The sequence below is a fragment of the Diorhabda sublineata genome, chromosome 2, assembly GCF_026230105.1.
Source record: "Diorhabda sublineata isolate icDioSubl1.1 chromosome 2, icDioSubl1.1, whole genome shotgun sequence".
Classification (NCBI taxonomy): domain Eukaryota; kingdom Metazoa; phylum Arthropoda; class Insecta; order Coleoptera; family Chrysomelidae; genus Diorhabda; species Diorhabda sublineata.
Genome location: NC_079475.1, coordinates 30,386,692 through 30,403,292, shown reverse-complemented (window position 1 = coordinate 30,403,292; position 16,601 = coordinate 30,386,692). Strand labels below are relative to the sequence as shown.

Here is a 16,601-nt window from a genome sequence, read left to right as displayed (position 1 = left end):
ACAAGATCTACTGTCGGTAAATTAATAAAAAAGTTTAATGAAACTGGTTCAGTAAAAGATTTATCCAAATCAGGGCGCATAAAAACTGCATCAACTGAAAACAAATCTTTAGATGTTTGTGTCCTATCCTGTCCTAAGAAGATCCACACTTGAGTACCAGACAAGTATCCAGGAAACTTGATATAAAATGTTACAATCAAAACGATACAAATTTCTTAAGTAATGTTATGTTTGCGATGAGACAGATGATTAGTACAAGCAAAAGCTGCATTGAAAAAAAAATTATCCACAAAAATGATAAATAACATATTTAAGAAAAGGATAAACAGATACTACAATCAATTTAAAAAAAAACAGAAACGAAACATCAAAACATAAAACATTTTTCCTTGCCACATGTACAAGGACTTTTCCAACAATTATTGAATTATTTCAATAAATATGGTATTAGTATAAGTCATAAAGGACATGATACGTTATCCAAATATTTCACTAAATTGAAATCGAAAACACTGAAAAACAAAAAAAAAAGTAATATTATATTTCAAGTGCCTTGTACTAATTGTGACACTGTCTACATAGGGCAAACATCTCAGTATTTAGAAAATAGACTAAGAGGTCATCAATACAATAAAAAAATAGAACTGCATTAACGAACCATGAAATATAAAAAAAAATATCAATTCAATTATAAAGATTCAGAAATTCTTTAAACGGAATCTAATACGCGAAAAAGAGACTTTTTAGAAATTGTTGACATTCATAAGAACGAAAAAGCTATAAATAATAAAAAAGACCTAAATAATTTAAGTAAAATTTATAGCTTTATTCTAATAAAACTACAAATAATTAAATATTTGAGATGTAAGTACTAAGGAAAAATTAATTTTTCTTATTAGAACAAAGTTCTAGTTTGATTTTATTCTTATTTTGATATTCATGATGAAGGTGATCTATTGATCAATATAAATATGCAATTGTCAGTGTCAATATCATATTTTGAAACAGAAGAGACCTAAAATTAAGAACATTTAAAAATATAATTAATAATTCTACAAGTGAATCGACAACAACATAAAATAAGTATAATGATTGGAAAAAATAATGTGTGTTATTTTGTGATTTAAGACATTTACCTTATTTTAAATTAATTTTATCCTCTGGACCACAGGGTCCTATTCTCTGCTTCGCTTTTGTTTTTTTTTTTTGGAAACCAATAATACCAATAATACCTTTTTCTTAAGTATTTCTATTAGTGTTTTTGCATGTAGCTACGACATTATTATCTAATAATATAAAGTACAATATTTTAAAAGATAATAACTGTTAGGTCAACTCTATACTAGCCGATGAACACAAAAATCACACAAAGTTGCTAAATATCCACTTACACCTTACCCACAAACTTTTTCGAAAACAAGGACATGCCTACGCTTAAACTTTTCCAGCTTTATACTTTTCAGCTTTTTCTTGTAATAATGGCCCAGTAAACTGTGTTTAAACCACTTTAATAAGCACTCTTCCAAGAGAAACTCGTCTTTTGCACGACAAGCTTTGACCATTCTCAACTTCCTTTATTTTATCTTCTTCTTTCTTTATGACCGTCGAGAGAATACTTAATTGTATACCAAATTGTTCCGCAACAACTTCTTTTCTGACTTATCTCACTGCTTTGAGCACTTGTAATTTTTCAACAAGACTCAAGGTTTTTAATTTACGTTTCACACTCATTGCTTATGAATTCCTTCACGTCCAGGTCAAAATTGATGTGAATTGCCGTGAATCCCAATTAAGTCTAAATTTACAATCGCCAACAGAAAACTTAACGTCATCTATAAATTCAATAAAATATTGAGCAACGGAGGTTTTATATTGGACGCAATGTTTACACTACTACTGCTCCAACATTCACAATTATACTCTCTGACGCGCGCTTCGATAACCAAGTTATTGTTTTCAGAGACAGAAGGTAAACTAAAACCTAATGACTTGTTTTATAATAAATTTTCCCACCAATAAACCTTCTTTCGTTAAAATTAATTCCATTTTTTAACAATTTTACATCATTAATATTTATGTCATGATTATGACTGACCGTTATCAACAATACTCGATTTTCCGGTCCTCCATATTTTAAATGAGCTATGTGCTCTTTAAACCGGACAATAACGAATCTCTTAGTGACTTCGCGCCACAATCACCACGGCTAATTGTTGAAACAATAGCTCTTATAGCCTTCCCAGGTTTGTGAATTTTGAGAAGACAATAGACATTGGACAATGTTTGGTTACTTAAGGATAACTTATACCTGAGTGTACCGGCTACAAAGTTCTTAAAATTTTTAAGTGCTTCTCACACATTTGTGATCATTTTATTCAGCGTATCCTTAGGATTTTGGTGTATGGTGTTTCGATAAGGCTGTCCACTCTCTCGAAATAGTTCCTGTCCATTATTACAACCTTGTTTCCTTAGTTCTTAGTGTCATAAGAAATATATTGAATGGAACTTCCAATATATCCATGCAATTCCCAAAAATCGCCATCGACTAACAGCCAAACCCAAACCATTATTCAACAACTCCATATCTTCTGTCAAACGTCTGGGAAGAAAGGTTTTCGACAATCAAAGAAATTTTCTTGAGCTGCGGTTTCAATTTTTTCTTTAAAACAGACATCCTCAAATTTTTAATCAATGACTCTGACATGTTCCTTTGAAACTCATACCAGTTTTCAAATTCTAAATCGCTTAATTTATGGGTTAGTTTTTTGTATCTTTATATTTCAAAAATACTTCATTTAACGTAGAGATATTTGATGTCTAGATCCAGCCAGTTCGTTCTTGCAAACTAGGTTTTGAGGCTTGAATCGGATGGGGAAGAAATATTCGAATTTGGGAGGTTTCCGACTTATCTACGTTCGACTTACGGAGGTTCTTCTGTAATAAGAAAATTGGTAAACGTACAACTTAACTGACGATCTTACAAAAAGTCGTAATATTATGGACGATATTTGATAGATTAGAGAGTTATAATAGATTAAAAGGACGATCAAAATACAAAAATATATTTGAATTATAAAAAGGTATGAAGAAATTATATAGAAATCAACGACCACCAAATTGTGTTACCTAAAAACCCATAATAAAAAATTTGGTAATTAAACTTAAGGCACACGCTTCTAATTTATGTTATGAATCAGTTTGTGCTAATTTTTTGTTCTCGTGTTGTTGTAAGACAGCGCCGGCGTCTTTATTACCTAGAAATCTTATTTAAAATTCTTCCTTTAGCTACAACGTTACGCCACCCTTCCTTGTCATCCCCTTGATTTGTTAGAATAATTTCTTACTTATCTTTGCTCATATTTTGACGTTAAAAAAGCGAAATTACCTATGAAATATTCATCACCTAAGGTGTGTATACCCATTCGGTGATACACATCTCAGTGTTAATATAGAACGGGTGGCATTCAGGGATGAACTTGAATCTTTTCGAATTCGTCTTCGACAAATTTAGCTTGGAATATTTTGTATTTACTCGTTTTTAACTTCCAAATTAACTTTAAAAAGTACGTCATTTTCTCAAAATATATTTAGAAACAATAAATTATTTACAAGAATATACGAGGGCTGATCCATTTTCTCTGCCTCTGATTCACTTACGATAATAAATTGGCAAATATATCATTTTCATCTTTCATTATAGTTTTAATTGAGGTTAATACATTCTAACATCGATTTCCTAGCAATTCTTGTGCGTATGAAAAGGGATATTCACCATACGTATCACTTAATTATTTGTAGAAAATCGCGCAATTGTTGTTTAAATTTGGAATTTGTCTGTAACTGATTGGGAAATTTGTATCTATTCCTTGGTGTTTTTCATCCATTAACCCATGTAATTATAGGACTAAAGTGGTATAATGATTACTTCTATTTGTGGTTGTTTCCCTCAGAATCCCAAATAAGGTTAGGGCCACCTTCCCTGACGAAGATTTTCAGATTTTCGTGGGTGGTAGCTGTTGTGGGTACTCCACTTGCATGTTCGTCTGCTCTCGACTGTCTATCATATTTAAGCTCTCGACATCACCTTTTCACTATGTCTTATGGTACTGCAGATTGCCCTCATGTATCCATCCAAAGTTGCGTCGAGGTTAATTATTCAAATATTCAATCACCATTGTTCGATACGATCAATCTTGATTGATCGTATGATGAAATGAAAACGTACGGTTCTTCAATTCTCCTTACTTCAAGATCTTTTGTTAAAAAATATAGTGAAATACTAAAGTTTATAAAAGTCTATCGCATGAAAAAGACTTAGAACTAAACGAATCCAGTGACTCGGGCTTCTGGAGAGTATTAATGAAGAGAGAACAACAAAAAATATCTATAAAATACGAAGTAAAAGAGAAGACCCCAGAATAAGGAAGCTAGATGTGTTAGAACGGGACTTGAAGAGATTGAAATTTAATATTTAGAAAAATCAATTCGAGAGATCGGGCGGAGTGCAGCTGAATGATAAGGAGGCCAATGTCTTCTATGTATTGATTAGTCCAAAAAGTACATTAAAATTCGTTTATTACGAAAAATGTTTCACATTACTGTGAATGATTTAGGTGCTGCATAGAACATGAAACAAGAAGAGGCAGAATCTGAAATATAATCAGATAATTTCAGGGCTACAAAATAAATCAGAAAAGGACAAACGCTGTTGACTCGATTACTGTATATATTATGTACATAAGACAACCTAATAGCGTCTTATTTTTAAAAGGGCAAAATATATTACTTGAAAATGAACAATCATTTGCTTGCCCTAGTCGTGCGCTTCTTATTTCAACCAGAATAATATAAAATGATTGGGTAGTATGTATAATAAAACCCCGTGTGTTTCAATAAGAAGTCTTATTTTATTTTAATAATTCAGGTAAAATACTTAGTTTCGGTCTATGTCGGTGTTTCCTGTGTTGTCTATGGCCATAGATTTCGCCATAGTTTTAATGTGCATCCGATGGGTCTTCTTCCGTAGGGTTTGTCATCTCTTGTAATTTCTTGACTATCTGAATATAATGATCCTATCCTAATCATACCTACTTCATTGATTTTACTACAAAATCCATTTGACACTTCTTTCTGATGACTGCCTTCTTCTGTAAGTCACTTCGTGTATCTCGTTTTTACTGTTACAGAAATTACAACTCTTGCTTTCGCGTAGTATGTCATTTCTGATCGTACATATGTTCTACGTACATCTACGAATATTCTTGATTAGGAACTTAGTACTTGGGTATTCCTTTTTCTTCAGCTCCCGTTACAGGACCTCAGCTGTGGCTTTGTTGTTATTATTATGCAAATCAGTACTTATAGTTTTGACAATGATCTGTTAGAAGCTTGTAATATTCTTTGTGTTTGGGGGTCGTCTTCTGATTTCGCGATATGTATTTTCACGTCTAATGAACTCGATTCCAATCTACTTCTTTTTGAACACACCACACACACAATATCAAACACAAAAACTACACACACTCTCCGCAGAAAATTTCTAATGAACACGGTACAAAAAGTAAATGTTACTTGTATTGCTAGTCCAATACTGAAAGTTATTTTTGGGGGTGACCCATCAACCTACCTGTTCTGATCGAGATAAAAATTTAAAATTAATTTTTTATTATGACCAAGGTGTGTCACTCGTTTTTAACAAAAGGGGTTGATGGACGACCCGGCGGGCTAAAATAATAACTCAAGTTTTTATATATGGTTATTTTTTATGAATTTTTACAGGGTGAATTGTAGATGTTATTTTGCAAATCCCGGTGCGCTTATTATTTGTAGTAAGTACTGACTATAAAATTCAACCTAAATAAGGGCGTGGGGCCAAAAAATCCGTAATAACTGTTTGTTTTATTCAATTATTTGCACGTTACTCTATGAAACAATGGTTACTACAACACAATTTTTATAACTGAATCAGCATCCATCAGTCGGCTCGCTCTCCTAATTTTTATTTTCAAATATTGTAATAAATACTGAATATGGCGTTTTCCCAAAATTCTCTTTTTCAATTCTTCATGTATAGCTGCTTCCCAACCTTCAAAATATATACATTAGGAACATTCCTAAACTTCGCAGTACCCGAAATATCCAACCCTGAATAAGCTTTGCATAATAAGTAGTTGCCATATTTGACCAAAACACAAAATTTTCTTCAGGATACTTTTTTTAAGAACTGCTTTAATTTAGATCCAACACACTCTTTTTCATATATTTTGGCAGTTAAAGAATTTCCAAAAGGACAAATTTATGCTGACGAACGAACAGAAGATATCGCTGACCATACCAAAATTTCGAGTTGAATTTTTTGTGTATTTTGAAAGACACTTCTGAAATCACTTCCTCGCTTTTGCGACAGTATTAAGTCTTATTATTTGCAGCTTCACACCCATCAAATATAAAATATGACTCGTCGTCGACGATGATTTCCAAACCTTTGTCACTAAGATTTCTATGTTTTGTTTTTTGTTCAATTTGTTGCTTCTCAGAATATTTGATTACCGGAGGTCGACCATCTTTGAAAGTATTTTAGTTGAAAAGATCGTATCCAAAAATCCAAACGTAAAAATTTCCATGACTTTACTATAAGTATTTTGCCACATACAAATAGTTTTAACTCGTCGTGGGACAGCCTGTATATTGTGTTATTACTGTGCAGTTTATAGGTTAGATATTATCAGTATGTTTAACAGAAAAATAATAAGAAAACTTCATATACAGCTTTTGTTATATTTAATTTGATTTGTGACAAATTTCACCTTCCCAATACTTTACCTACTACCAAGTTTACCCAGAATTCTCAATCCCATACGTTTTTAAATCAGCTTCAATATTTTTATCTTTTTTAGCAAATATTAATCAAAATGATCATAAAAAATTAATTCAATCTGAGTCAACTACTATATAAAAAGGCTAATACGAGATTTGTTCCGAAGTTTCCGACCTAATAAAGGAACAAGACATTTTGTTTCCATTATCATTTAAAACTTTCTTTTTTCACTTTTTTTCCCTGATAACAAATCATTTAAAAGATATATTTAGTAATATTTTTGGCCGGTGTTCTGGAGATCATTGGAGGATTTGTGTATGCGAGGCATTATGTAAAAATTTAATAAACAATAAACAATAACTTTGTCCTCGGAATCTAGTTGTGACTCCCAAAATCTTTCGACTGATCTATCCCTGAAAAGCAACTGAAAAACAGGGTTTCAAAAATCGATCGGGTTTGTAGTTTTCGAGAAGGTAACATGGGTGAGTTTAACTAAGTTGGAATTTCTGGAACCGTTGGCGATATTCATACTGAATTCATACTACTACACCAACACTCACCATTACAAATTTAACACTCCAATCATCGTAAATTAAAGCTCCCACCAAAATGCGAACTATAATCAACGTCACCCATACTGAATACACTGTTTGCACCACCACTACACCAAGAGACTGAAGAAAAACAGTTTACAAGAACGTAGTTGATATGTGCGAGTTGCACTGAAGCTTTTTTGGGTAAATTTTTTATTGAAATATTGGCTGTCCCATCAATTCCTGTAACTGATTATGTCTTTTGTTTCCATAATCATTTTAATTTTTCTACACAGTCTCATGTTAAGTCTTCACAAGTCCAGAGATGCTTTAACCCAAATAAAAGTTGCCGAATTTATCCTCAATATAGACGTTTACGTATGCGATATCGTCCTCAAAGCTCGAGTCGTGAATTTTCTTTAAATGCGGTCGCTTCTTTGCAGTTTCGCAGGCAATCGAAGAACACAATAAACCGGCAATATCACTTTTCTGACCGATAAAACCGTCTTTGCCTTTTTCGAAGAAGTTTAGGCCTTAGGAATCCATTATCTTGACTGCTTTTTTATCTAAGAGATGTAGTGGTGTATCTAGAATTCATCGACAACAATCGACACAAAAATTTCGACTAATTCTGCTCTAACCGCGTCAATAAGGCCTGATAAATGTTCATTCGAATTCACTTTTGGTCCAAAGTAAGCAAACTCTGCACCCTACTCGTGGATAGCTTATGCATGTATAATTTTTCTTTATGCCGATAGCTTCTTCTACTCTAACCTTAATCCGACAGTCGTCCAGACTTTTATGATGATATCGCAGGTTATCGCAGTTTTTGGCCGTTCCGATGCTCGTCGTCAGTAAAACTGATAATCCCACGTTTTTTACAAATGATGGCGCAGAAACTCCTTATACAGTGTCTAACTCCTCTTTAATTTGTTTATCCATATTGTCTTTCAAAATCAAATATTTAATGTTAGTTCGATACTCATTTCTTCCCATTTTTATCAAAAATATTCACAAAGACTCACTTTTCTATTTTCAAGATAAGGCGTTTAATTCTCAATCCCATCCAATTTTATATCGGCTGTAATATTTTCAGGTTGATTATCAAATATAATTTGATGGTATCAGAATAATTAATTAAAAAATTGGAGAAATATATTCCCAATTTTGAGGCACACACACTTTTTTGTTAATCAATTCCATCTGGGTGCTTATTTGTCAAAACAATCTTAGGCTGGAATAAGGACCCTTTTTTTAAACCCATCATATGCTTCAGTTTTTTTTCGTCCTCTTTTTTGTGAAATCTCATTTTACTCTTATCGCTGTCTATGTAAAAAATGAAATTTTTTGTCAGTTGTGACAAATTTTGAAGCTAGAAGCGGAAAAAGCCGTCTTTCTAAATTTATATACTCTCCCTAACTATGTCATAATAATCGTCTGAAAGAATTTAGTTCATTCATAAATTTTCCTTTTTGTTTTTTTAAGAATATCATTAAAATTCCATCGTGGATACATTTTAGTATAATTTTTACATTGAGATATAGTATGCACTATGCAATTTTCATGTAATAATGGTTATACACGTAAACCAAGCGAGCACATTTTCACCATTATAATAAACAAGTAGCACTCACTACTTTTTCTTTAATCAAAAATAGATGATCCCGTTTCTAGTATATATAGAAAACTAAAAAATATTTGGGGTTTGTTCAGTGAAAAATTTTCGTAACGTCATCCGTATTCAAGATAAAGAGCGTTGAAGCAAAATTTCAAGTGAACTCGAATATCATTTAATTTTACACCAAAAAGATACTCTTAATAAAACTCGATACTGTGTACCGTTTTCGAAATATTTTGATTTGAAAATTATGAAGTAATAACCGATGCTGGTATACTTTTTTCGAAAAAATCCATTAATCTTCTAAACGGTTGGGAGTCAGCTATGAGGTCATTAAAGTGACGTTGAATTCTGTCTTCCACTACGTCTGTAGCATAAACTTTTTATTCAAGATACGACCAAACTGTGTAATCCAAAGAATTAAAATCGCATGACCGAGGAGGCCAATGAATCGGAGCTTCTGCACCTCTACCAATCAATCGATTCGGAATATGATTACTCAACCAATTATGATACCTTCTATCAAAATGCGGTGGAGCTCCATCGTGCATAAAAAATAGAAATTTTCGCTCGTAATATTGCAAATAAGTGATTGTTTAAAAAATCCAGATACATATCACCATTTAAATTAAATCAAAAAATTTCGAAAACAGTACACAGTATCGAGTTTTATTAAGAGTACCTTTTTGGTGTAAAATTAAATGATGTTTGAGTTCACTTGAAATTTTGCTTAATAAATTTAATATGAAGTTATTCTCAATACTATTTGGTACGAACCGTGTAACTAGCTCCCTCTTTGAGAATCAGACATAAAAACAAATTCATTGGATGTGTCAGCTTCCAAAACATATTCGTATAAAATTTCAATAAAATGTTGCCAGTAGTTGTGGCAAAATTGTACAAAATGTGTATAATTTCTTTTTCTTCAATGCCCTTTATCTTGAATCTTGATGGTATTTTTCACTGAACAAACCCCATAATATTTTTCAGTTTCCTAGAAACGGGATCACCTTTTTTTGAAAAAACTGTATATACCTGATAAAATGTTCTGTCATTTGACCAAGTTGCCATTCCCTAAAACAACATTCATGTATTAACTTCGATTTTTTGGGTAAAAAATTACTGGCTGTCATATTTTGTTTTTCTGTGATATTTCGTGAAGTTAACCACATATTTCAACCTCTTCCATTGACGCTAGGACTAACTATTTCATTGACTTTACATACGGTAGAGGTTCTTTTTACATCTCATTATTGTCATTAAATCTAAATAATGCATTTGAATCTCGACGAATAGCTTTATCAATAAGTTGTATGGAGAGTAAATACGTGATCTTGTACACTTCTATATTTGCGGTATCCGATTTTTGCATCATTTAGTATATTTTCTACTTTTGGTCTCTAATTGTTATCTAGGATTTTTTCGTACACTTTTAACGATATATATAATAAAGCTAATGCTCTGTAGTTGTTAAATCTCCTGACCTAAAAATGGGTAGTAACTAGGTAGTACTAGAAGCTTTTAGGTATATTTTGTCCCAGTAGCTTTTCCATTTTATCTCCAAGTAACTTTTTCTTTATTATCCGTTCTTCGTTTTCATCGTGATCCTCTTTAATATTTATTTTATAATTTTTTTATTCTGTTCATTATTATCTTTTTCTCATAAGTAATTGCATAAATTACAATTTCCCAGCTTCCCATTTTTTTTGTCACCTCTGTTCACACTCTACTATTTTCATCTTCAAAATGCTCAAAGATTTAATTGTTTCCTGTAACAATTTCTGGTTTAGTCCATTCAACTTTCAACTTTCTTTGCTTCAGTTACCATGTATTCTACTTTGGTTTTCTATTCTTCGCATTTTATTATAGTTTTCTATTTTCCAGATATCGTTTTCATGTGCCTTTTTTCTTTCTTTATTTGGATATACCACCATGGTGTCATTTTTTGTTGGTAGTTGTTCTGCATATTCCACATACTTCCATTTTCACATCCTTATTGGGTCTGACAAAAGTACAATAAGACGTTGCGTGTAAACACTTATATACAAGGGATTTGCACATGCCCTGCAATCGGATATATCGATATCTCTACTTTAGTTAGAGTTAGGCTAGACATGTGTGTTACCGCTCTTCATATAATATCCATGTGTTGATGAAGGCTACGATTTTAGACGAGGAGGTTATTATTCACACAATTTGATGTAATTCTCTTTTTTTGCTCCATTCTAATCATAAAAATGGTCAAAACAAGACTTCCAATTCTAAAGAAATCTAATTCAACGATAGAAACATACAAATGTTGTTTGATATCTGTAGCGTTATTCCAGTTCTTATACAATATAACTTATATAGATTTGTTATTTTCGGATAGTTTCTAAATCAATACATCAAAGAAAACACATTTTTTTGATTGGATTTTCTTAAAGAACTGTTTCTATATCCAATCACCCGTTAACATCGGTGATCTGTCATCCTGACAAAACGATTTAGGTTAAGTTATAAAATGTAATTCACTTTATAAATTCCAGTATGTTAATTTGATATGAACCCTATTGAAGCAGCTAAAATATCAAAACACGAATACGTGGATACTAGAAATGCCCTACTTAAAGAAGATAGAGATTACGCCATAGGTTCAGACGTAAAACTCAATGAAAAAGAACAAGCTGTTAATAAATACCTCATGAAATACAAATATGAAGAGCTAGATGAAGGATTTGTAAAACCAGAAAATTTTTTGGCAAGCAATCATTTTTTCAAAGTTAAAGATAAAATAGATAAATCGAAAGTTTTTGAATTTATTAAAAAGCTACCAAAAGGGGCATCTTTACATTCACATGATACTGCTATGGCATCTGGAGAGTTCCTTTATCAACTTACATTTAAAGATAACTTATACTGTCTCGTTGAAGGAGGTACGCTAAAACTACAATTTTTTAGAGATTGTCAATGTAAAGGAAGCTGGAAACTTTTGAGTGACCTAAGGAAGGATCCTGATTTTGAACGTTTTTTAAAAAATAAATTAACATTAATATGTAGTTATCCAGAAATTGAGTATCCAGACTTGAATTCTGCTTGGACAGACTTTCAAAATCTGTTTATTAACTTGGAAAAACTTATAACTTACAAACCTGTATTTCAAGATTACTTTTATCAATCTTTAAAAGAAACTTACGAAGAAAATGTGAAGTACATAGAATTTCGAGGCTATCTGCCTATAGTTTATGAGTTAGATGGAAGAGAATACGGTCCAGTAGAAGTTGTTGGTCTCTACAATGAAACTTTGAAACAATTTAAAAAAGATTTCCCCGATTTTTTAGACTGCAAGTTCATTTTTGCTCCCCATAGATTAGTTAATAATGAAGTTATGAATGATTATGTGCGAATTTATAAAGACATAAAAAAAGCTTACCCTGAGCTAGTTATTGGTTTTGATTTAGTTGGACAAGAAGATCTAGGTGAACCTTTACTAAATTTTACAGCTCAACTTTTAGAGCTTAAAAACTTTGGTTGTAAGTTTTTCTTTCATGCCGGGGAAACAAATTGGAATGGTCAATCTTCCGATTTGAATTTATTTGACGCTATTTTATTGGATTCTATAAGACTGGGTCATGCGATTGCATTGTTAAAACATCCAGCTGCAGCTAAATTAGTTAAAGAGAAAGGAATAGCTATAGAAATTTGTCCCATATCAAACCAAGTATTGAAACTTATTTCAGATTTGAGAAATCATCCAGCGTCTATAATGATAGCAAATAATTATCCCGTTGTTATATCTTCTGACGATCCCTCATTTTGGGGTGCCAAAGGGATTAGTTACGACTGGTATGTTACCTTCATGGCTATCAGTCATAGAGATAGCGACCTTAGACTATTGAAAAAACTTGCTTTGAATGCTCTAGATTATAGTGGCTTAGAGAAAGAAGAAAAGGAATTGGCTAAGCTTCATTGGGAAGCTGATTGGGAAGCTTTTATTCGATCTGTGTATTATGAATATAGTAATGACGAAAAGTGTATGTGTAACAAGTAAATTAATTTCATATATTTTTAAGCTCGCTCAAAATCAAATACATTAAATGCAATAAATTAAATGAAAATAATTAATATCTTTTTGACTTCTTGCCTTTGTTCTTGTCCAAAAATCTGCTGGAAAAGCTCTTGCTTCAGTTTTTTGAGATAGACATGGAGTAATCATGATTGATTTTTTGGATAAAGAGAGGAACAATAACTGGAGATTACTATTCGACATTACTGACCATTCTACGGGAAAAAATTAAAGAGAAAAGACGTGGGAAGCTCTCCAAAGTTGTTTTGTTTTCGCAGGACAACGCCCCTACACACAAATCTCATGTTGCCATGCCGTGATTTAGAGTTTGAATTACTAAAACTAAGAAAATAGTTGTAGTAAATTTTCTTTGATTTTCGGTGTATGCAACACCGGTAAACATGAGGAACGACATGGTCGATACAATAAACTTGCATTGTGATGCTATAGGCAGAATCTTGGAATGCTCTTCCAAGTTCAAAGAAATATCCTCCGTAGACTCCGGAAGTATGTAGAAATGCAAAGTGCCCACTTCTAACATTTATTATAGTTTTTTTTTGTTTTTATCTGCTAGAAGCTAGGCTAACCAAGTAAATTTTTCTACATTTCAAATGTTTTCCTTATATAAGTAACACGATGTGCATCAATATGCAATTCAATTAGAAATGTTTGATTTGCGATCAAAACTCCAATAATTATTAATGTATCATGTCTTGTGACATACTCACATACGAATATGGTTCCAGAAGTACCTAGCCTGACCTAAAGATGACGATAGTTGCTTGAAAAATACCACTGTATTAGGAAGTTTGAGGACGCCACTTGCAGCTATCAATAGTGAACGTTTTCAGTGAATTTGTAAAATGGGAAAAATTGGTCATTATTATGTGATACGATACTTTTATTTGGAAGGTATTAGCCCAACCAGTATAAAATCTGAACTAGATTTTACTCTGGGTGAGACAGCTCATTCGTTATCGACAGTATTAAGCAGCAGAGATTAAACGAGACCGTACATCCTGAGAAGACCAGCAATGCAGTGGTCGACCAAATGAGTTCATGACTCCAGAAATATTGGAGTAAATCCACAAATCGGTACTCGATTATCGCATACTAACTGAAAAATTGTACATGAGAAAGCTATGCGCAAGATGGAAGCTGCATTTGCTCACAGTGGAACAAAAACAGTGTCGTGAAGATGTTTCCATCGAGTGTTTGGTAAAGATCCACAGAAATAAACCCGAATTTTTGCGCTGTTTCATAACTATTGGTGAAACGTGGGTCCATCACTTCAAATCCGAAACAAACGAATAATCAAAACAATGGTCTGAAAAGGGATAACCGGTTCCAAAGAAGGCAAATACCGTTTCATCCGGAGGCAAGGTCATGGCATCCGTATTTTGGGACGCGCATGGGATAATTTTCACTGACCATCTTGAAAAAGGAAAAACTATCAACGGCGACTATTATACGAACTTATTGTAACGAAGAAATGCATCAGTTCATACATCCGTTATGGCAAGTCAAAATTGATGACATAAAGTTTAAATTACTACCTCATGAACCCTATACGCCAGATTTAGTCCCCTATTTTCTCTTTTCATAAAAAATGGTTCGGTGGTCAAAGATTTTCCAATACGAAGGAGGTGATCCCAGCAGTTAATAGCTATTTTGAAGAGATTGACGATTCTTATTATAAAAAGGAAACCTGATCATCGCTGGGAAAAGTGTATGGAGCTAACAGGAGATTACGTTGAAAAATAGATATATTTTTTCAAAATTTTTGTGTTTTCTGTGTTGAGTCTGCTACTTCTGGAACCATCCTCGTACGTATTACCAGTTTCTCATTATTTGCCTCAGTCTTCTATTCCTCTGCCGATGCCTAGATATTATATTCGAACTGAATGCACTAAACGGGTTACAACTATCTTATCGGCAACATTCCATATAATTTTGGAAGTATAATCTGTATATTTTTTGCCATTTTATTTTTTCATATGTAAGGCCAAGTCTTTCACGATTTGTGCCAGTTTTTATCAAAAACTTATACCCTTGTTTGCAAAAAAATTTGAATTATCTCAAAACAATCGTGATTTGAAACAGTATTCTTTGGAGAAGCTTCTGTGGTTTCCTCATCTATTTTATGTATAGTTTGTAAGCTACCCCAATGAAAAGTGATTAACAATTCTTGACAGTTAAAGGTTTTAAAATGATAGAAGTTTGAAAAAAAAGTTTCATGTATTGATATGAAATCTTTAATTGACTATTTTGTCTACTGTCAGAAATCCAGGTCGACCTTCCGTTAACAATAAAATTTTTACGAAACTACGCCCCTATTGGGGGAACTTTAACATATGAGAAAAATTCCAATTTAATATGAGCCTATACACAATTTTCATAATGTTATTAATATCCTTTTGAAAACTAACCATATCAGATATTTTTAAACGCAAATGACGTTTATTAGGACTTCGAAGCACCTCATTAACACCACAGTATCTAAAAACGAACCCAAATTGATGCTTGTCTGGGTAGATTGAAAAATCCATAACCGATAAAAACTCTTAATCTCCTCATAAAAAGAGAGGTCTAACAAGAGCACGTGTCACTTTTTTGTTGAAATGTAATAGACCCCAAAGGGTCATCACTTAACGCCATCTTTTTTCGTGTCTATATTTAACTCGTACTTCTATAAGCAGTTTAAAAGAAGGATAAAAACGCCTTATGTCAATAGATTTATTGTATGTGCAAATGACATGCCAATACGCAATTAGTTGTTTAAATATAAAACATGGCAATAGGAGTTAAGTTTACTCACAAAAATTCATTAAAATTTTCTATCAAATATACATTTAATAGATATTGATTTCAATTTATTTATTTGAAATAGATTTATTCGATAGAGAAAAAGTTCAAGAATATAATAATAAATGAAATTTTACAATATTGAGAGGACGTGAGTCGAAGAAGTTTAGTTGACATTGTAAAGAAAATATTATGATAATTGCCGATTTGGGAAAACTTAGGAAAAATATTTTGATATTTGAATACTGTTAGCAAATAAAATTAGATTAGAAAGATCATAATGGAAAAAGTGAAATTACTATATAGGAGAGAAAAATGAGAATGTTAGTAAAATTGAAAGCTGAATTGATGATAGAATAGTAGAAATTTATTACTAGAATAGAATAAATACTAGGAGCACTCCAAATCACCATCCTGAAGGCAAGCATGTATTTTTCAGTATATTTTATTTTAGCATAATTGGGAGGATCGATATTTGAAAAATATTGAATTCCATCTGGGAGGAAAACTACCCCACACATACGTGAATCTTTTGTAATAAATTTGGGATAATCTATACATCTTTATTGATTTTTTTCATTGCAATGTATTTTTCAGCACACTCATTGACAGTTGGTCTGGTTTCCTGGTCAAAATTAACGCACCACTCATATTTTTCTCGATATTCTTAATTTATTGATAACTCACTGTACAAGTAGGCTATGGACCTTGTTTGAGAGTTAACTATAGTATCACATAATCTTGTTTTTACAGTAATTACTATTAAACCTCGTTTTAGACTAA

General features: G+C 32.2%; 2 protein-coding genes across 3 annotated transcripts in view; both read left to right on the top strand.

The window, feature by feature from the left end:
* The window catches only part of LOC130452825 (protein spitz-like), a 486,395-nt gene that overhangs the window by 59,084 nt on the left and 410,710 nt on the right, over positions 1-16,601 (top strand). The gene's annotated exons all lie outside the window — the stretch shown is intronic.
* LOC130440645 (adenosine deaminase 2-like) lies at positions 11,511-12,998 on the top strand. The gene has a single exon (XM_056773904.1). It carries the CDS (start codon positions 11,511-11,513, stop codon positions 12,996-12,998), a length of 1,488 nt encoding a protein of 495 aa, XP_056629882.1.